Below are 21,880 nucleotides of genomic sequence, written 5' to 3' on the forward strand. Positions count from 1 at the left end.
TCTTCTCCCCACTGGAACGTAAACTGCATGAGATGTGAATTTGTTGCCCGAAAGGGTGAGTGGATAAATGAATGCCTGGCATTTCTTTGGCACTTCATCTCAAGGAGTTCATCTTCCTAATACTTCTGCAAAGAAGCTTTAACCTGTCCTCTGAGAGCACCTCACTTTACAGTTGAACCCCAAATTCCCTATTTGTGAACTTGTGAGCTCACACCGTTCCTTTAAACACGGCCTGGGTTGGCTCCTGAATACCTTCCTTTCCCATCCCAGCTTACACCCAACTTTTAAGCATGGGCTGTGCTCACATCCAACAAATATATTTTATGGAAAGAATGTCAAATTGTAAGAAAATTGGGGATAATTGCGAAAATTCGAATATGGTCTAAATGTTTGACAACATTAAAAGACTATTAAAATTTTGTTGGGTAAGTTGATTGTGATTCTGTGGGGGATAGATGTCCTTGCTTTTTAAAGATGGTCATAGAGGTGTTTAGGAATGAAATGCCATGATGTCTGTGATTTAAAATGCTTTAGCAAAAAGAAAAAAAAATAGATGAAGCAAGTATGGCGAAGAGTTAACAGTTGCTTCTCCCAGATGTTGGGCGCACAGAGGGGAATTATACTATTCCCTTGTCTTTTCTGTGTCTATAAAATTTTTCATAATAATGAATGAGTGAATGAATGAACCTGATTGCTTTGTGCTACCATGTTTGTGGGCATCACTAACGAGGCCCCAGAGCCCTTCTGTGAAGGTGGAGACATGACCAGTTCTCTGTCCCTCTGCCGCCCAGGATTTCCCTGGAAGACCTGAGCCCCAGCGTGGTGCTGCACATGACCGAGAAGCTGGGCTACAAGAACAGCGACGTGATCAACACCGTGCTCTCCAACCGGGCCTGCCACATCCTCGCCATCTACTTCCTCTTAAACAAGAAACTCGAGCGCTATTTGTCAGGGGTGAGTGGGGCCCTCGTGGCCATTTTCTCTCCTTTCTGTGGACAAGGAAGCTCTTATGCCCCATTGGTTTCCCAGCTGCTGACACTTGATCTAAGCTGTTAATTTAAACTAGGGTGGGATAAAAAAAAGTAGCAAAACCTGCTTCTCAGGTAGCTAGTGCTTTTTATCTGAGGTGTTTTTCAAATATTCTCCCACAGAGTAAAGCCCTGGGTAGCACTGTGAGAGGTTCCCACCTCTTTCCCTTCAGCTTCTCTGTTGCCTTTTTCATTCTGCTGTCTCTCAGCTCTTGGGGTTCCCACGTTAGAGGCATTGGGGTCTTCTGTGGTCCTAAAAGTTGGAGAGCAGGCTCTCTCAGGCATTCATCTCTGAAGCATGGTATATGAGAAAGCCACTATTATATTTACTTCTCCAGAAAATAAGAATGAAATTGATCTTCACTAGCTTGACCCCGGCCCCTTTTCTCAATCTGGGCATCAGAGTCCAGGTGTCCTGGGCTGCGTGTGAGGCACAGCGTGGAGTCTGGTAGCCTGGGGTGGACAGTGGTACCCTCATGCCTTGGTCACCTTCATCCTTTTGCCACAGGTAGTTCATCTGGGCCTGGGTAAGGGAATTTACATGCTCCAGTTTCTAGTTTGGACTAAATCATTTCTCTCCAAATGGACAACGGCTTAAAAAGAATTCTGTGAAGAAAACTGGATCAAAGGTGGTATCAATGCTGTCTGCCACTCCTGTTTCTCCTGCTCAGAATGTGGGGGCTGACCATCTAACAGGAAGTCAACCAGAGAAACTCAGAATTGTCAGGAAGCCCATCTGAAATTTGATTTCATATCCACTGTCACTAAGGATGACCTCTACCCTGTCTATATGGCGGCTGAAGATCTGATTGTGTGGGTCAACGCTGTTAGGAAGACATTTAGACTCCAGAACATGAAGATGAACTTCTAGAGTTTTCCAATGCTGTTTAAAGTCACATGATAGCCAAATGCATCACAAAATTCCACTAAATAATAGGCTTAGAAACCTTTTGTGAGGTTTCTATCTTAGAGCTGAAGATGAAAATCCACCTACAATTGGGGAAGTGATGTTCTCCCTGCCGTGGTGGAACTGGCCAAAATAATGCCCATAAGATGAGATGGTGAGAGTGTATCTCTTGTTAGCAAATAGATTTGGGAGACATCCAGAAAACATTGCTGACTAGTGAGGAAGCTCCAAGGAAAGTTTGTTAAATAGTCGGATGAAAGTACAGATGTTTCTAAGCTGATTCAGCTTAGGATATTTGCTAGATTTTGCTTCAACAGGAAATTATTCACAGAACTCCTTTTTTTGGTGAATCACCAAAGGAAAGATGTATGTGAGAAGAAACATTGTCCATAGTAAAGGCTTTAAATGAGAGCAGTGTTTTATGGGGGAAAACCACGCTCCGTGCAAGCAGTGATGGGATGACACTTCTGATGGTGACAAACATGTGGCTTTGAGGCTAGATCTTAGAGACAGTGCCACTGTCATAGGAAAACTGCAGGCGAGAAGTCAAGGTCAGAAAGATGGGACCTTCGAGAGATAGCATATTATTTGTATCATTTTATTATATGATAAGGAGTGATTAAGAAAATCTCTTATATCACACAGAGGTTCTTATTCTCTCACGGTGAGAAACTTAAAAGACATATTGAACTTGAGGCTGCTTTCCAGTTCCCTTTTATAAGAAGACGATTTGTTCCACATTTCTTTCTTATCTTTTTTAATTCCTATTTTATAATGTACATGATATACTACAGTGGCACTTGCTTATAATGTTTAAATAAATATGCATATGTTGTAGGTGCCTGCTTACAACTTTTTCACTCATATGGGCTCAAGGTCACACCATTTGGGGACCATCATGCTAGAGGACAGCAATTAAGAATTTAAATAATTCTCAAGTAAAAGGAAGAGAAGAAGGTCAACACGCTGATTTTCCTTTTCAAATGATGAATGTTGTTCAAACGTTAGTTTTTAAGAAGTGTTTCCAGGAAACTGACTATAAAGTTGATGATTTCACATATTTAGAGGATGACATTGCTACGTTCCTAAGATTCAAACATTTTCTTTTGGGAAAACTAGTTCTTCAGATGCTGATGTGTAAGATGGAGGTTCGTTATTAAAATAGTTTCTTTCATATGTCTACCAACACGTCTACAGATACAAACTTTGGTTACTCATACTTATCCTAAACACCACAGAGCTCATCCCAAGCAAGAAAGCCCTTGGTCTGAAGCTCTTAGGCTGTATCGTGCTTTCTCTGGGTGTCTTGCCATCTGCTGTATTTCTGCTCCTCCTCTTTGCCCAGCTTCAGGGTTGCAAGTGTTGCAAAGCTGAGCATGGTTTTGTTACTGAGAACATTCCCTGGAAATTCAGCGAATGTACTTCTAACTGGAGAAGGTTCTTATTTTATTGTATCTGTTTCACACTTAACCCTTAAATCACAGGACCTACCTGGTCCGAGAACCAGCGTCTAGGCGAGTGCTGTTTTTAACTAGAGCGAATGAATCCCCACAGACAACTACAGGCATCCACTCAGTAATTTCCGCACGTGGCTAATTTAGTGGCACCGTATGCACTATCCCAGTTATTCATCTCACCAACAATTACTAACAGCCCGTGTATAATTTTGAAAAAGAAGCTAGTGAACCAGAAAGTAAAATATTGTGCCTTAATTGTCATTTCTCCCCTTCTCTTCTGATGCTCGTTTTCTCTTTCTAAAACCAAAAGCATGGAAAGTTGGAGAGCGTGTAACGGCATTCCGTGAATTGGTTGATAAATTAAGCAGTCAGTTGTGTAATTTCACCTGTCTCCAGATGCGACTGCACCTAAACCCTGTACCTAGATAATTGTGGGGCGGCTTCAGTCTTCTTCAAGCTATGTTGTGAATTGCTGTGACTTTTATTAGGACTGCAGGCAGGGACTAGGGCTGTTTTTAAGCAAACAAAACAAGATGTGTCTCCTACTTAGTAATTCAATAAAATAAGTTATTCTTCCCAGCTCACGTATTTGGTTTCTGCATTCCCATCTTAGACTTCGTTGCACAGAGGAAAGAACTGAGGCCCAGCAAGGAGCATCTACCTGCCCAGGGTTACTGGACCCTGGCCTGGCAGAGCCGGTAACAGAATTAGGTCTCCTGACTCTGGGCCCGGGGCTCTCCCCACACTGCATCCTGACTGCAAACCATCCGCAGATGAGCCGTTGCATTTCAGTGAATGGACTTGCCAACCACTTCTGGCACTTTCTCAGCCAAGTGCTGGTTTAAAAATTAATGACTGCTTAATGGACATTTCCATTTCCCATTTGTTAAGCTACGTTTGTTTTCTCTTCCCCTCTGGTAGAAATCTGACATCCAGGACAGTGTCTGCTACAAGACCCAGCTCTACCAGATAGAAAAGTGCAGGCCCACCAAGGAGCCCTTTGAGGTGAGTGACGCCAAAGCAAAACCCAGGATCGCTTAGGAAGGGTGGATTTCCATTTGGGGAGGGGAGTGGAAAGGAAACCACTTATTATGGTTCATAGAAGTAGCAAAGATCAAACACTTGACTGAGCCCTGGAGAAATTGGTTTACGACAGAGTAACCATTGCTCAATCTCCAAAGGATGGTTCTCAGCTGTGGCCGCACATTAGAACCATCGGGAAGCGTTAGGCCATCTGGGTGCCCAGGCCACATCTTGGACCAGTTCTATTGAATCTCAGGGGTCTGGACTTGGGGGTCAGTATTTTTTAAAGTTCCCTGGACAATTCCATTGAGCAGCCAAGGTCGGAAACCACTGTCAGATCTCCAGAAGGCAAAAATGAGATGCTCAGAAACGTAAGTGAAGGGACTGCTTGGCATCAGGAGAAGAAAGTAAGACGAGGAACTGAGAAAAATGGGAGAAGTTTTGGACGAAAGCGAGCTCTTCCATTCAGCTCTCCCTGCTGACCTGATGCTACCTAGCACATACCTGTGAGAAAATACCAAGATTCTTTGAATCCAGAGTAAAAACTGGGGACATATGGCAAATTTCCCCAGTTTGGACCCCAGATACGTGCTCGTAAAGAGACTGTGCCTGGGAACTCCAGATCCAGGGCCAGAAGCACGGGGTGAGGGTGCTCCCCAACCCAGGACTCCTCACTCGCCATTTTGTCAAGTGGGGTCCTCTGTCTTCTCAGTGATTTTCCTGGGAACCCACTTCTGTTTGCCCTCCGGAGCCTCTCCCATGTGCCCCAAGTCCCTCTGGCACAGGAGCCTCTCCCACTACACCCAGAATTCCTTCATTTGAAGAGAGATCCAAAAAGGACCCTTCCTCCACACCCTGCCCGAGGCTGATGGGCCTGCCCACTTCCCTCTTCCCTTTTCCAACTCAGAACTTTCACCCTGATTCCACAAGCCTCGCGTGTCACCAGGAAGGAAGTCCTCCCGGGTTGTTCCTGAGCGCCAGGCTGCAGTGAAGCGGTGGGTGGTAACTGAGCACTGTGGCTCCTTGGCAGCCACAGAAAGCAAGTGGGACACAGCCCAGGGCAACACAGTGATGCAGGTGACGCAAGTGCTGAGCTGTGAGGCGCCACGGGAAGATGTGACAGGAGCATGGGGAAGGGGCCGCCCCTGAGTGTCAAGGCCAGAGGAGGGTATCACAGCTGTCCAATGTAGACAGAGCCTGGGGGACGGCTCGATTTAAGGAGGCAGAGAAGAGGAGACACTGATGACAGAGAAACCAGTGAAGATGTCAGGGGTGGCCAGGGAGTCTGCAGGTGACCCAAGAGGCAGTGATCCAGGGAGACCATGGGAAAGGCCAAGTATTAAATGGTCACTGGTGTCGACTGAGCAGTTAGTTATCCTGGGACCTTAGAGAGAACAGTTTGATGGAAGTGGAATAGGCAGAAAAGAGATTGCATGGATTTAGGGGAGGAAAGACAGCCCAGATCTCTGTCAGTGACACCGGCAATGAAGAGGAGGAGAGGACATGGCCTCTGCTTGAAGGACACACAGGGAGGTGGGAAGGTGGAGGAGATAGAAGGAACTCCAGTGGTGGGAGGGGAGGGGTACACATTCACAGCAGCCAGGGTGGAGCTCAGCCTTGACCCCAAGGCTGGAGGCCTCCTTCTTCTGAGACAGGCTGTGGGCACCAGCATGATAAGGATGGAGATAAGCTTTTGGAGGGCGGGCTGTGCAGGCTGGGGCTGACCAGCAAGCCCATGCATGGCTTTCAGGCTGAGAGCAGGAGAGCGGAGGTGGTGTAGGGACCAGCCTCCCCTGAGCTCCAGACCCTCTGGCCAGTTGCTTTCTAAACCTCCTCGTGCCTGAGTGGAGGTGTCTCCAATCTAGCATGCCCGGAACCAGACGCCGCCCACCCCCCCATTCTCTGCCTCCAAATGGCAGCCCCGCCCTCGGTACAGGGCAGAAACCCAGGAGTCCTTTTAAATTCCTTTCCCTCACCCCCAGAGCCAGTCGGTCACCAAGTTCTGCCAATTTGACTCCTAAAGCTCTCGAAGCCCTCTGTCCTCTCCATGCTCGTCCTCCCGCCCCGGTCCCAGCCACCATGGCCTCTTGCCTGGACCTCTGCCATGGCCTCCTAACGGGTCTCGCCCGTTCCCATGACTGCCTGGCACTCTCTTCTGTGCACACCAGCCAGAGCAAGCTGTCCACCCTCAAATCAGATCCTGTCCCTTCCTTGCTCGAAACCTTCAAAGACTTCTTTAACCTGAAGGGCAAACTCTGTGACGTGGCCGCCATGTCACAGATGGGACTGGCCTCTGCTTGCTTCCCCAGCCTCATCTCCCAGGCCCACACACACGGCCCTGCTTCTTGCTTTGTGCTCAGTCCCACGGGCCTTCAGATTTCTCTGCTCTCTTGGCTGCCAGGACTGTGAACACCCTGTTCCCTCTTCCAGAATGTTCTCTCCACCCCTCGTTGCTGAGTTAATGTCTGTATATCTTCAGACCTGCAGGCAGGGTCAGTTTCTCATGGCTCCATGCCAACCTCTGACCTCTGCCCCTGGGACGCATCCCTCCAGTACAAGCTGTCACACCTCGTTGTGCACCTCGGGCTTGTCCCATTTGCAGCGTTACATTTTCAGGGATTATTTGGCTAATGTTTCTCTCCCACTCTGGCCAGTGAGTCCCTAAGAACAGGGGCTGGGTCTCTTTTGCTCCTCACAGCATCCCTGAAGACTGCACGATGCCTGGCACACAGTAGGTGCTTGATAAATATTTGCTAGATGAGCGAATGAAAGAATCAAGTGGACCTTGACCCAAGTCTCAGAAAATAGAATTGGGACAGCAGCTGGAGAAGGTGGAACATTCCGGGAGGGACGCCTAGCTTGATTAAAGTAGAGGGGACACCTGCAGCATAGCACACATGTTGCATTGTCATCACTGGATGCCATGCCCTAAGGCAGAGAGGGACCTCTTATGCTCAGTTGCACCGAGGGTGGTCACCGCGGCTGGGGTGACCAGGGCATGCAGAATTCACTGTTTGGCACCCCTGCCTCTTGGTTTGTATCAGACTCCTTATGGCTTCAAGGAGTAATTCAGACTTAGATGCACCAGGTACCCCTATGCGTGCACCTTAGTGGCCTCTAACCCACTTTGCCCATGCCCATGTCCTTGGCTGCCCTCGCACCCGGCCCCCTGCGGTGGTGTATTTGAAAGTATCAGAACTGTGATGGGAAAGGGACCTCTTTTTCTCATCCAGATTATTTTTTGTGGATGGTTATTTCATTTGGCCCAAAAACACATATTGAGCGTTTTAAACATTTGTTGGAATATTTAACGGTTTGGGTTTCAATAGGAACGCTAATGGGAAAACAGAATTTCAATTCTCTATGATCCATTTGTTTTCTCCAAACTGCCGTGATACTTCTGCTAATTAAATTACAGGCTCTTACTAGATTATCAAACGCCTCTCCCTTGGAACCTAGAAAGTGGAGTGGGGCCAGTTAGACAAAGTGTTAAGAAAGTCTGAAAGAGCTCAGATTTTCTAGGAAAAGCCCACTTAGAGCCTCTGTGGGTTTCGTTCCAGTTGCCATCCAGGAGAAGAAGCCGCCAAGCGGCAGGGGAGGTGGGGGGGTTGGGAGAGGGCGTGGTGGAGGGAAGATTCAGGTTGGCTGAACGGGGGCGGCCCAGGGGCCGTGTCCCCGCATTGTAGGCTAGCCACGGCCTCTTTGTTTTTCCTGATTCCAGTTCTTTTTCTCCTAGGAGACAAAGGAGTTGAATTAAGTTGAAAAAAACCTCCCTCCTGGGATGACAGTACTGTGATTGTGCTTTTATGACTTCACCACTTTCTCCACCTCTTCCTCCCGTAAAAGGCAGAAATTATGTTTGTGAAAGTAGGACACCTGTCTGGTCTAAGAGTGCCTCGGGCGTGGGCCCCAGGGACTCCTGTTCCTAAAACAGAGGCCCTTGAGGACTGTGGGGGTCGAGGCGGGGCAGTCCTCGTTTCTAAACTGGCTTATTAAAGCCATATAGAGCCGGAAGCCATTTTTGTTATTAAAGTCTTTAAAAATAATGTTAATTTGTAGAAAAATGTAAAACAGAACTAGGAGGGCTTCTCTGTAGTGTCAAAGTAATATTGCTGATTTGGAAGAAAAGTTGTGCGGGGGGTGGCAGAGGGACTGTGTTAGCTGGCTAGGACTGCCCTGACCAAGTACCGCGAACTGAGTGGCGTAATCAACAGAAATTGATTATCTCGCGGTTCTGGAGGTCAGACGTCAGAGAAGAAGATGTGGGCAGGGTTGGTTCGCTCTGAGGCCTGGGAGGGAGAATCTGTTCCATGTCCCTCTCCTAGCTTCTCCTGATGGCTGGCAATCTTTGGCGTTCCTTGTCTTGTAGACACGTCACCCCAATCTCTGCCTTTGTCCTCACATGGCGTTCTCCCTGTGTGTGTGTGTGTGTCCAGTCTCCGTCTTTTTATAAGGACACTAGTCACATTGCATCAGGGCCCACCCTAATGACCTCATCTCAATTTGATTACCTCTGTAGAGGTGACACCAACAGGCCCCCTTCTCAAAGGCAAAGGGGAATGAGCTTTCACAACCCCATCTCCCCCAAGCTTCCAAGGGACATGACAGGCCTGTCCTGACCCTGATTTCAAATAAAGTCACATTTGGAAGTCCTGGGGGTTAGGACTCCGACATATGAATTTTGGGGGGCTACCATTCAACCCATAACGGGGACTATAAGTTGAAAGGTAAAATATTAAAATGTTCACCTCGTGTCTTATTTCAAAATCCATACAACTTTTTAAAATAATGTTTGGAATCAAACCATCTGTGCTGTTGGAAATCAGAACGGTAGTTACCTCTGGGGACTGGGAGAGGATGCAGGTGGGGGTAGGAGGGACTTCAGGTGCGGCTTGCGGTGTCTTAGCTGTTTGAGAAAACGCGTGGAACTGCTAACTCATCATTACAGCCTCCGTTCTGTGTCTTAGACTTTAATACAAAGCTTACCTAGAAAATCTGTTCCGTGCATGAGTTAGGACATCTGCTGCCTGCTTCCACAATGATTTAGGAGTTTGGTTTCTTGTCTGTAAACATGGAAATGAATAATTTCCAACCAGAGCTGCAAGTGGTAGGGGATGGAGTTTAGAGAATTAACAGCAGGTGCAGCTTCTTGTATTGTTGAAAAATGCTGCTTTTCGCAGGCCTCCCTGGACACCTGGACAAGAGACTTTGAATTCCATGCTCTGCAGGTAGGAACCTGGGGGGTTATGATGGGTTAGTCAGTTCTCCAGAGAATTGGAACCAATAGGATGTATGTGTGTGTGTGTGTGTGTGTGTGTGTGTGTGTGTGTGTCTGTCCGTCTCATGCTTGGAGACACATGGTAGAGTTGGTATTTCAGCTTGAGTCCCAAGGCTCTCTAGAGGCAGAATTCCTTCTTCCTTAGGAAACCTTTGTCTTTTTCTCTCAAGGCCTTCAACTGATTGGATGAGGCCCACCCACGCTGTCGAGGACCATCTGCTTTACGCAGTCTATGAATTTACATGTTCATCACATCTAAAAAATACCTTCACGGAAACATCTAGACTGGTGTTTGATCAAACATCCAGCGCCATGTCCTAGCCCAGTTGACACATGAAGTTAACCATCATCTATGACCCTGAGGGTTGGTGGCTCCCTGCCCCAGTCTCTGGACTCTGTTATCCTGAATTAACACATGCAGAACCCTGTTGTGAGTGGCTTTATCAGAATCCCCTCAGATCAGATTGCTGCTTTCTGTGTTACATTGCCTGTTTTTTATTGTCTTGCTGTGAGTACACACTTGGCTACGCATTCATGTTTCTACCTGTCGGAGAAGTGGGGTTTGCAACAGAGCTTCCCGGTTCAGTGGCCTAATTTATGAACCGAGCCCTCTTTATCTCAACTCATTCGTGTTTTTGTGTTTTTCCTACGGCAAAAGCAGGCCTCTGTGGCTTTCCCTTACGTGATGGGCAGCAAGGAACCAAAGTCAACAGGCAAACAACACCTGGGCCCCTGGGCCATCCCAGGTGTTCACGACCCGCACCTAGTTCTGAGGTTCCCAACAGCCAGGGGAGGTTAGCCACGCTCCAGGAAAGCCCACGCTGAGCTGGACTGAGAGTTTCCCAAAGAAAACAGCTTCAGCTCGCCTCAGGCCCCTAGCACTACTCTGTGGCCAGCAACACTCTCTGTGGTCAGCTTTTCACTGCGAGAGAAGCAAGGCCACTTTCCCAGGCAGGAGTTCTTCCTACAGCCTGGGGTGACGGCGAGGCGTGTTTGCATCTGTCCGCCTTAAACTGATGCCTCTGCCTTTCAGACGATGAAGCAGGGGAGAAGCGAGGTTCATTTTTACATTTGAAGAGCTGGGAGGACCCACCCTTTTGGTTACAGATGGGGAGACATGTCCCTCAAAGGGAGGTGACTTGCCAGAGGTCACCCTGCTACACCCACAGGAGCACAACTGGGAAGGAGTCGGGGTGAGGCTCTTTGGAATGCAGGAGGCTGGAGTCACACAGGCCTAAGGGGACCAGCGCCCTGGAGCTCAGATCTCAGAGGCCCAGGACCGGCTTCCTCCTGCTGGCTGTCGAGCCTACAGACACCTCCCTCTGGAAGCCCAGTGAACCATCACTCACTGGCTTCTTCCTCTCTCCCATCAAACAATCCACGACATTAAAAGAGTTGGGTAGATAATCCTTTATGGGGCCACATTTTCAAAGTATCCAGTTTTGTAAATGTCCATGCATATGCAGTGGGTAGAAAATGGTTTAAAGAAAACAAGAAGCTGCTTTGCATGGGGCTTGCATCTGGGGTTCCGTTGGTCCCCTCTCTCATCGTCCTTGGGGGTTCGGGACTGTGCAGTGCAGGTGCCTGAGGACCCCCTGAACCTACAGCTTCAGTCCATCGCCCACCCTCGGGCGCACGCCGGTGAGGGGAGCAGCTCCCATGAGAATCGGAGGAGGCAGAGCAGGCAGCAGCATGGCTGGGAGGGGAGCGCGAGAGTGGGTGCAGGCGTGTCGAAGGGGGAACATAATTAGTCCTTCTGAAAATCTGTTTCTGTTACATAAGGCAATTTAGCATCCTGCTCCCTAGGAAATTTCTTTTGGAGAAAATAGGCCATGCAAATAAAAAGGTATAATTGGGTGATCAGTTGCATTTGGTAACCTGCACTTGGAGGGCACTGAGACTGGCTGCTTGTAAACAAACACGTTTCTTGTGGGCTGTTGACCCTTCCACATGGCCTGACTCAGAGGTTCGTCTCCAGCAGGGAGCAGCTAGTGATGAATTCCTGGCATCCCCTTAGAAATGGGTCGCTATGAAATCACCCATCCTTTTAGGCTGGAGAAGGGCATTCTTGCGGTGGGGGGGGGGGGGGGGGAGTTGGAGGAAACACCAGGGTGCAGGATCCTGGGATTAAGTTCAACAGGGTGGCCCTAGCAGGGTGGCCCAGGATTTCAGTCCTCAGTCCATTTCCCCTTTCTGCTGCCCCTGGAGCTGGCTTTGTGCTTGTTGGCAAATATCCCTTTGTTGATTACAGGCGAGATTTCTGGAGCCAAACTTGGTCTCTTTCTACAGAAAACTCTCATGCCTTGTACACCACCTGGTGCTAATGATCTCTCTCTCTGGGTGGTGATATTGGCCCCAGACATTTTGCATCTGGATTCCTTAGCTTTGGGGAACCCAGGGAGAGTTGGGGAGGAGCTGAGATGAACCCATGAGGCTGCCAGCAGCTCTCTAAGCGTAGGGATCATGGAGTACTGTAAAGGCAGGGGTGCTCATCGCTCTAAAAAATAGTCCTCAAAACAAGGGGACCGCAGTTTTGTCTTTCCTTCTGAATACTGTTGCACAGTGGATCACAGAAGTGCGCTTGATTTCTTTTTTCCTGTTAAGGTGTTAACGGGTAGAACAGGTGATGTTTCTCATAGAAACAGAGGTAGAACGGAGCAAAAGGAGGGGATTCTGCTGGACTTTTCAGACAGGCCCGTGGCATCCCCTTTGATGCTCGGGGCGAGGTGGAGTGACAGCTCACTCTCCTTGGCCTTTGAGAAGGCGGACTGCTGGTGTTTCCCAGAAACGGAGAGGAAAGCGGAGGAGAACCGTGATTGGCCCCAACCAAGACGACCTGGGGCAGCTGGCCCTTCCCTTCTGGGGCATCCTGTTAATGACATGGAGCACACAGTCTCCTCCGTGCCATCCCACATACCGACCTGGAGCCCTAGGACCACATTATGGCATGGTCCCTGCCCCTGGGCAGCCGCTGTCTACCCAGCCTTTCTCTCCGTTGCTGGAATCGCCTGGCCCTGCCCCAGGCTTCCAGAAGACAGTGTCAAGTCAAGGGTTAAGAACACCCACTTTCAGGGCTATGAAAATCTGACTTTTCCTCTGGCTCCTGGGTGAATTACTTAACCACTTCAGGCGCTTCCCCTGTCTGTAAGGGGGCTAACAGGATTTGCCTCATCATGGGTCATGACGCAGCGCCTGGTACCCCGAGGGTCCTCAGGAAAGGCTGGTGGGGGCTGTTCCGATGCTGGGGAAGGACTCTATGGGAACTTCGCCTCTCCTTTCTTCCAGCCTCACCCCTCCATTGGGGACAAGCCACCTCAGCCAAGGCTTCGACCCCCAGGGAGCTATTGCCCTCACAGTGATACTCAGTGCTTGGTTCAGCAATCCCACTTTCCCATTTCTTCCCTGCTGTTCTTTTCCATTCAAAACTGGGCATAATGGGGCCCGCCCCATGGTGCAGTGGTTAAGCTCGTTTGCTCTGCTTTGGTGGCCCAGGTTTGCAGGTTCGGATCCCAGGCGTAGACCTACACCACTCATGGCCATGCTGTGGTGGTGACCCACATACAAAATAGAGGAAGATTGGCACAGATGTTAGCTCAGGGTGAATCTTCCTCAGCAAAAAAAAAAAGAAAGAAAGAAAGAAAAAACGAAAGAAAGAAACCTGGCCATAATGAACTTCAATCTGTAAAGGCTTTGAAAATCCCCCTTGGAAAGGGCGATAGAAATGCACGGGGATGTTTTCTTGAGAAGATTCTCAACAACATCAATGAAAAATAGATGAGCTCTCTTGAATTGCAAATGCTCTTAAAGTTTAAAAAAATTAAAAATGTGAAAATCTGTCTTTTTTTGCTCACTCGTGGTGAGGTCAGTAAACATAAAACACAGTCTTTAGGGCCAGAAAACAACTTAGTGGCACCACCCTTCCCAGAAGCTTGAACTCAATTAATTTTAATTCAGTTCCGTTTTTTTTTTTTTTTAACATTTCAATAACTATTTATTAAGCTTTCTCTAAGTGCCTGGCTTTATGCCAGAGGCTGTGGGGTTGAAGATATATAGAATAGTCAAATTCACTCCCATCAGAGGGATTATAAGCAAGTTCAATAAAGGCAAGATTTATAGCAAAAACAGCTAAATAGTGCCACTTTTAAGTACATAAGTAAGTGCTCACATGGCCAGAGAGTAGGAAAGAGCCAAAACTCACCCAGGTGGCTCAGGGCTGCATGGGTTTGCTGTCCACCACCTCGGCTTGACCGAACACAAGACCCGATGGTAGGATGCAAGCTGTTATGTTTCCTTTGCCAAGATGCCTTTGCAAAGCCACCACTGTGGGCAGAATCTTAGGGCCCCACTTTAAATGAGATGGCAGATTTCCAGAAGTCCTCATCTGCTCTGCCTTAGTTCATTCAGCTTGTTCTAGAATGGATGACCTCCTAGGCATGACCTTGCCCTTGCTGGAACACCTCAGAACAGCACTGTGCAGGGAGCCGGGGGCAACTGCAGCTTGCGTGTGGTCCAGGGAGAGGAGGTGGGTTCTTCGGAGCATCGCTGGGCCTCTGCGCTGGTTGTTGCGCACACAGCTGAGAGCCGGGTGTTGAAAGGCTGGGGTTTCTCGAATCTACCTGGATAACTCTTCAAAGAGAAATCACCTTGTATGTTCTTTTGTGCATCTGAGTACATATGTTTGCTTCTGATTTGAAGGATAAAAAGCCCAAAGAACAAGAAAAAAGAGGGGATTTTCTTCATCGGCCATTTGCCAAGAAGATGGACAAGAACCTGCCCTCACACAAACAGCCCTCGGCCTCGCTCATCACGCAGATTCAGAACACCAAGGCCCTGCTGAAGGACCGGAAGGCCCCCAAGTCCGGCTTCCCTGACAAAGGTGGGTCAGCTCGGGGCGCTCTCTAGGCCACTCATGTTGAGCCTCGTGGCCCCTGTGTACCCCTCACGGGTGGCTGCGTGTGCTCCTGGGATAGACACGATTATTGTGCCCATGGGAAAGCAGAGTTAACACACCTGAGGCAACCAGGAAGCATCAGGGTCCAGACTGCGTGGTACTGGCCACTTGTGTGGGTGGGATTTGTGAAAGCAGGGATAGGATGCACGGTACCGTGGGCAGAGAGATGGGGTGCATGGTATTATTGAACCAGGGATGGGTGTACAGCATTGCAGGGGCAGAGATGGGGTGTGGGAGTGGTGATCGGGGACACGGTGTGTGCCAGCCTTCAGCAGAATAGAGGACCCTGATGAAGTGATAGCTACAGTCTGGGCTCTGGGCTGGGGGAGGGAGCTCCAACCCCAGTTCTGTGGCTTGTGGCCCAAATTCCTTACCCTCGGAGGATCTTAATTGGTTCCCTTCCTTGTGAAAGGAAACCTACATGCCAGAGCTATAGGGTGGATTAAATGAGATACACAGGTGGGCTTCTCCACCTGGTTCGGAGTCCAGCACATCAGCTAACTGATAAACATGAGTCTCCCTCCTCTGGGACGAGCATCGAGGGATGTGGAAAGGAAGCACCACACGGACTTAACACACACTGAGAAACGGGCATGGGGGTGCAGGGAGCAGGGGCATGTCCTGAGACAGAACCATGGGGTGGAGGACAGGGTCTTATTACTGAAAGGGCATGGGAGAGATGGTGCAGGCCCATCTTCAATCCCTTTGTTTTAAATATGAAGAGACTGAGGGTCAGAGATGACCAGGGCTGTCTGAGTGGTTCCCTGGGGAAGCAGGAAAGCGTTGGGAGATTCCAACAGCAGCAAACAGCACAGGTCTTACCCTAAGAGAGGCCTGGTTCTCACCCCAAGAAGAGCAATTCCATTTGCCTCAGTTTCATTCTCAGGTTTCAGGCAGGCAGGGGTCTCCCCACTTGTCCCTCTTTAGCGGATTCTCCTTTCTGGCTTCTAACCAGCAGCAAATTCAGGCCCTTGATGGTGGTATCCTGTGATCTCCCTACGGAAGTCTAGGCCAGTGCTGCATAATTTGGGATAACTTTGCCAGCCAAGAGGTGCATCCATTCCATGGTGCTTCCCCTGGGAACTTTCCTGGTCCAACTGTCACTGGGTTTGTTTCTTTGCTTTTTTCCTTCATCCTGGGATTTAGGAAATCCCATCCTCAGAGCGTGTTAGCTTAGAAGCAGCCAGGAGGCGGTATGATTGCTAATACGGAGCGCTCACTGTGTGGCAGCCTCTGTTTCAGGCTCCTGACTCCAACCAGTGAGATTATCCTCACCCCATTTCTAGAAATGAGGAAATAGGCACGGAGGGTTGTTCAAAGCCACAGAGCTGGTATGCAGCGGGTCCAGATTTCCAACCGGGCGGCCCGGCTCCAGAGCTTTCTCTCCTGACCAGCATCGCTTGCTGCCTCCTGATAAGGGTGGGATGAAGAGGGGCTGGCGGACGTGCTCCCAGGGCCGGCCAGTGACCATGCCCTTTCTCCGGGGGGGTGATGCAGTGTCCCTGTCTGTGTGCTGGGAGCTGACCCTGAGGTGGAGATCCGCAGGGTGTGTGTGGGTTGCAGGGTGTGTGTGGGTTGCGTCCTCTCAAATCTACACCTGTGGGGAAGGGAAGGAAGCAGGGCTGGGCAGAGGGAGAAGTTGGGCTACCAGTGGGGGCCACACAGCCATCCCGGGGAGGGGAGGGGACGGTCAGGTACAGCCGGGACACCGGAGAGGAGACGTGAGCCGGTAATGAAATTCTACTTCTCTCTGCTGGTGAGTCTCAGGCATCTGTGCCAGCCTGAGCAGGAGACTTATTTAGGGATCTGTGTATTTATTTATGTAAGGTGAAGAGGATTCCCAGTGCCCCTTGGCTGCTCCCGCAATCACTCCCCGTGGGCAGCAGCTTGTTCTTGCAGCCGGGCCTCGACGGGGGCCTGTAAAAGGTGATGGTGGAAAAGGGAGCTCAGAGAGCCCGGTCCATGGGAACTTGGCTTTGCTTCCCTCGGCTCCAAATTTGTGGGGGTTTTTCCCTTTCATTTCTGGCACAATCTGCAAACCTGGATTCCAGACTCTGCCAACTTGAGATAGAAACCGTGGGGATTGGCTCGTGGCCTCAAATATATAGATGAAGAGTGCTTCACTGCTGTTCAGAATTGCATGAGGCTCTGGTGGGATTGAGTCATGAGGGAGCCCTAAAAAGGAAAGAAATTCTGGCACACGCTACAACACGGATGAACCTCAAGGGCTATGCCAAGTGACACAAGCCAGTCACAAAAGGACAAAACCGTAGATTCTGCTTATATGAGGTCCCCAGCATAGTCAAATTCACAGACAGAAAGTGGAACGGTGGCTGCCAGGGCCCGGGCGGTGGGGGAATGGGGAGTTGCTGTTGAGTGAGTTCAGAGTTTTAGATTTGTAAGAAGAGTTCTATTTCACAACAATGTGAATGCACTTAACACGACTGATCTGGACACTTAAAAATGGTTAAGATGATAAATTTTCATTACGTATTTTTTAACCACAATTCCAAAAAGAAAAAAATTCATGAGGGAAGTGCTCCTTCCCATTCTCAGGTCCTCAGCAAGCTGGGCTCGGTGTGATTCTAGTTTTGTGGCTGTTCTGTTGAACCACGTACCTTTTTTGTTCCAAAGGCTCTTTGGCAGGGTCCAGAATTTTAAGCCACCAAAAGGAGAGCAGATGTTAAGCTGGTGCCATGAGGCAGATCAGAGCTCAGGAGGCCTCCTGTCACCAGCCTTCAGCCTTCTGTCCACCCCTTTCTAGAAAGACCGTCTGGTCCCCTGTGGGGAGAGTCGGATGCTGAGGCCGTTTGCCTCTTGATTCTTTCTGACCTCCCTAGGTAATGCACTGTCTCGGTCCAGCTGGAGGTCAGAGCAAGCGGGAGAAGGGCCACTATTCACGTGGCTGTCTTCATCATTTCGTTTGCTTTCTTGGTATGCAGATTCCTTCGGCTGCCGCAATATTTTCCGAAAAACCTCAGATTCCAATTGTGTGGCTTCCTCTTCCATGGAGTTCATCCCCGTCCCACCTCCCAGGACCCCCAGGATTGTCAAGAAACCGGAGCCCCCTCAGCCGGGGCCTGGGAGCACCGGAATCACCCCCAAGGAAGACCCCCTGTTGCTGGAGATGGTGCGCTCCTTCGAATCCGTCGATCGCGATGACCAAATAGAACTGCTGTCCCCATCCCATCACTACAGGATTCTCGGCTCCCCGGGGGGCGTGGCTCGCGGGCATCCCAGTGAGCGGACGCTCTCCCCGGTTCTGCTGCCCGGGAGCTCGTCGCCTCTGCAAACTCCCTTGCATCCCACCCTGGTCTCCTTTGCTCACGAAGATAAGAACAGCCCCCCCAAAGAGGAAGGCGTGTGTTCCCCACCTCCGGTTCCCAGCAACGGCACCACGCAGCCGCTGGGGAGCCCGAACTGTGTGAAAAGCCGAGGCCGGTTCCCCATGATGGGCATCGGACAGATGTTGAGGAAGCGGCATCAGAGCCTGCAGCCCTCTGCAGACAGGCCCCTGGAGGCCAGCATGCCCCCACTGCAGCCCATGGCCCCTGTGAGCCTCTCTTTCGACCTGGCCGATGGGGTCAAAGGCCAGTGTTAACCTGGGCCCGTGGCAGGATTCTGGGTTTTTCTAAGGGAAGCAATGGAACAGAGCTCCACACATCCGTCAGGGTGTGAAGATTCCGTGGCCTCATCTACTCCTGCCACACAAGGTCCCAACTGTGGAACAGCTGAAATCCACAAACCCAAAGCCTGTACAACACAGTCCTGCGCAGGGACCGCCAGAGATGCTGGAATCCACGAGAAGGGCTGGCTGCGGGTGCAGCCAGTTCCAAGCATTCATGTCATTCTTCCTTCCACCTACTCACCCGCCCTCCGCCCACCTCCCTCGGCTGGGCTTGGGGTAAAAACCATGCATCAGCCTCTGGGCTACCCAGATTACAGACTGTGACACGATCTCTCTTCACTTTGTGCTCTGTGTGTGCCTCTCAGTGGATTGTTCTCTTTTCAGCAGTCGGCCACGGTCACATGGGGACTGACTGAGGCATCACACAGCAGCTCATCTCGGCCATGGTTTCTCTTCCTTTCACAGCAGTGAATCCCCACAGGCCGGCAGGAGCTGGCCATCCAGGGAGGAGGGCCAGGTGCCCAGAACCTCAGAGGAAGGTGGGCTGGAACCTCCGCCACCATCGCTGAAAGGGGAAGCTGGGCAAGGACTGATCCAAACAGTAGGGACCCGAAGGAAAGGAAAAGACCGAAGGGGACACTCAGTTGCCAAGCAAGGTTTTGACAGATTTTTTTTTCTTTATTGGCTAAAACTTGCTAACGGTCGAATTATCTTCTCCAAAGATGATTTCTCTTTATGTGATGTTGTTAAATCGAAGTAACGTAATTTTTAAAAACCTAGATAGAGAGACAAGAAGTGATTTCACCAAACTGATGTTTTCCCGTGAGGCTAAGCGTGAGAGCATAAGAGCTCACCAGGGATGTTTTCAGTGGCTGGTGAACCACGGGAGCCTGCCGGAGGGGCGTGGTCACAGCCGGCCCTGTGCTCTTCCCATTGCATCCACAGAGCCCCGATCCTTCTGGAAGGCGTGGAACATCATTACAGTTGGTTATTTAGAAAGAAGGAAGATGGTTATGGTTGAATTTGCATGGCAAGAAGACACCGTTACCTCTGTGCAATACAGTTTTCAAGCTGCCAAGAGAGTAAGTGAGGTTTAGAGAGCTCAGCTAGTTTGCTGGGACCTGGGAGCAGGCTTGCCTGGCCTGGCAGGAGTCAAGTTCATAACACAACGCATGTCTTCTTGGAGGAAAGCAGTGTTTCTCAAATAGGCTTTTGAATTCGTGTTCTGTTTTCACACCTTTTGTCAAGGATTGAACCAAAGATGCGTCTCCGGTTCTGTGTCCATGCCGTCCATGTGTGCGTGTTTTGTGGACCCCAGTGTTGTCTGACCATGTTGAGCTGGAGCCTGCCGGGGGCTGTCTCCACGTGGGGCCTGGGCCCTGGCACTTGGCAGGGACCACTCGGCCGTGAGCAGAATTGGGGAAGGAAGAAGAATTAGCACAGGTTGGATAGCAGTTAGCTCAGGAGACAAGTTACACCACAGCCTGGCGTCTTCAACTGTTGACAAGTGCGGGCGTGACCAGAAACCACTGCTGTGGCCACCCTAGGGCTCGTCCTCTCAGTCCCACTGGTTCCAAAACAGGTCACTGCCCTTGAGGATTGCAAAGCCTGCCTTCACGTCCATTGGCAGCCAGCCCGTGCCGGAGAGTGAAGTGGTTCTTCATCTTTTCTCATTTCCCAGTGGTGATTTCCTTCGGCCCCACACGTCTCCTACTCAGCGAGGAGAGAGCAGGTATTTGGCTGGCCCCAGAAGCCACTGCGGGCGGTGCCCAGTCCTGGCTGACCTTGACAGGACCTGGAGTGGCTGCTTCCCCCTTGATGAGATCGCCCAGCCCTAGGGCTTGTGATGAGGAGGTCAGACTCCCAGCTGTTGTGTTATTCCTTTGTAGGGCTCCAGACTGGGTTCTGGAACTTTCCATTGAAAATAGAGCTTTTTAAGCAGAGAGAAGAAAAGAAGCTTTTCCACACGAGACTCTCTCCATTTGATGTGAACTGTTTGATTTTCGATGGGTGAAGAAACCTTTTTGATGGTTTCGAGCTGCGAGTGTCCCGCTCTGCAGGTTTGCGGGCTGTGTTCCTGTGCCTTGTGAACTGCCTCTAGTCCTTGATGTCTTTTTCTTGTATCTTACCTTCCTTGACAACGTGAGTGTTTCTGTGTCGCTGTTAGATGGTCGGAACCTGTTTCCCGTTCCTCGCTTGCTTCAAGAACAGCTGCAGACTATCATCCAGCTAACTGACCGTGTCGCCGTTGGTAACTTGAACTGTGACCTCAGGTTTATTCCGAACCCAGTGAGAGGTGAGGGGGAGTGGGGAAGAGGGGTGAGCTGTATTTTTGTGTGTGTGAGCACCTGACAAATCTATGAAATCGAGTGAAAGAAGAAATGTTAAATTCTTTATTATTTTATTATATTTATATGGAAAACTTGAGTATTCTTTGGTAAGTACAAAGCGTGTTAGCTCTTTGACCCATGACTGTCTCTCATTAGTCTGAGCCTGTGTTCTCAGTCAGCCTGTAGTTACCCATGGAAATGACTGAACTCTTATTGTGTGAAGTCTAGAAGGAAGTCAAATTTAATTGTGCGGTTTGGTCATAAGTAAGGACTGTATTTATGTCACCATTATTAAATATATGTACTTTTATAATGACTGTGAAATATACTTTTCCCTCACTATGACTGCTTCCTTTCTATGCTGATAAATCCTAAAGCCTTGAGCGTGTTGCAAATAGTCGTAACCATTGTCTATGTAAAGTTCTTGGCCCAGCAACTGACCGGATACAAGGGGGAATCCAGCTGTGGGGCATTCGAGGGCATTTTCTGCTTCAGGATCGCTGCTTCATTTCACTTGCAACAGGTCTGCCTACAAAAGTCTTTTTGACTGACATACGGCGGTTCAAGACGAATCAGCACTTTTCTTTTTTGGGGGAATTTGGATTTCCCATGGAGACTCTGAAAATGGTGCGTGAAGAATGACATCTGTAAACACTCCCTCTAGATTTTGTCCTTGCTTTAGGCCTTGGTGAGGGATGCGGAAGAGGGGTGATGGGCTGCTTGGAAGAGGGTGTCTAGATTGGCTGTTTAGATCGTCCCAGTTCCCATTTCATTCCTAAGTGTTCACATAAAGGTTATCACATATACCACCTTGCCTAACCCCTTGTGTCCCCTGTACTCTGTGGCTCAGAGGGTGGCAGGGTAGAAAGTGGAGAGACTCATTGTTTCATGATCTGAAGTTCTCTCTGAAGTTTGATGGGGTCGGGGTGGGGGTAAGAACGAGTATCTAGTTTTGATGATGATATTTTCTTTTAGGAATCACAACATTTTAGAACAATAAGACACCTGAGATAGCCTGGTTCACCCCCAGACTTTTTGAAAAAGAGAATGCTGGGGCCCCAGATGGTTTGAGCGCACTCCCCCATGTTCTTGAGTGAGAGCGGGTCTGGGTGGAGGGCTCCTCCTTCAAAGGACAGGGAGAAATCAGAGTGTGGCCGCCGTGGACAGAGGGGAAGGTCAACAGCGATCAAGCTGTCATAGCAGGTATCTGAGGTCCGTCCATGGACCAGATCGTTCAGTCATTTTCAAAATTGTGCAGCTTCTTGCAATTCTGAGCAT

At 49.6% G+C, this 21,880-nt stretch overlaps 1 protein-coding gene across 2 annotated transcripts in view; it reads left to right on the forward strand.

Annotated features, from left to right (window-relative positions):
- Positions 1-20,944, forward strand: part of HUNK (hormonally up-regulated Neu-associated kinase) — a 102,006-nt gene extending 81,062 nt beyond the window's left edge. Inside the window, exons 7-11 of one of the 2 annotated variants that reach the window (XM_070597928.1) lie at positions 792-954; positions 4,314-4,397; positions 9,596-9,643; positions 14,389-14,569; positions 17,587-20,944. In XM_070597928.1, coding sequence (XP_070454029.1) covers positions 792-954; positions 4,314-4,397; positions 9,596-9,643; positions 14,389-14,569; positions 17,587-18,245 — 1,135 coding nt within the window. In that variant the 3' untranslated portion in view covers positions 18,246-20,944. The remainder of the gene's footprint in view (positions 1-791; positions 955-4,313; positions 4,398-9,595; positions 9,644-14,388; positions 14,570-17,586) is intronic. The other variant, XM_070597927.1, reaches the window with a different exon arrangement.
- Positions 20,945-21,880: the final 936 nt, after the last annotated feature.

The sequence above is a fragment of the Equus przewalskii genome, chromosome 27, assembly GCF_037783145.1.
Source record: "Equus przewalskii isolate Varuska chromosome 27, EquPr2, whole genome shotgun sequence".
Lineage (NCBI taxonomy): Eukaryota > Metazoa > Chordata > Mammalia > Perissodactyla > Equidae > Equus > Equus przewalskii.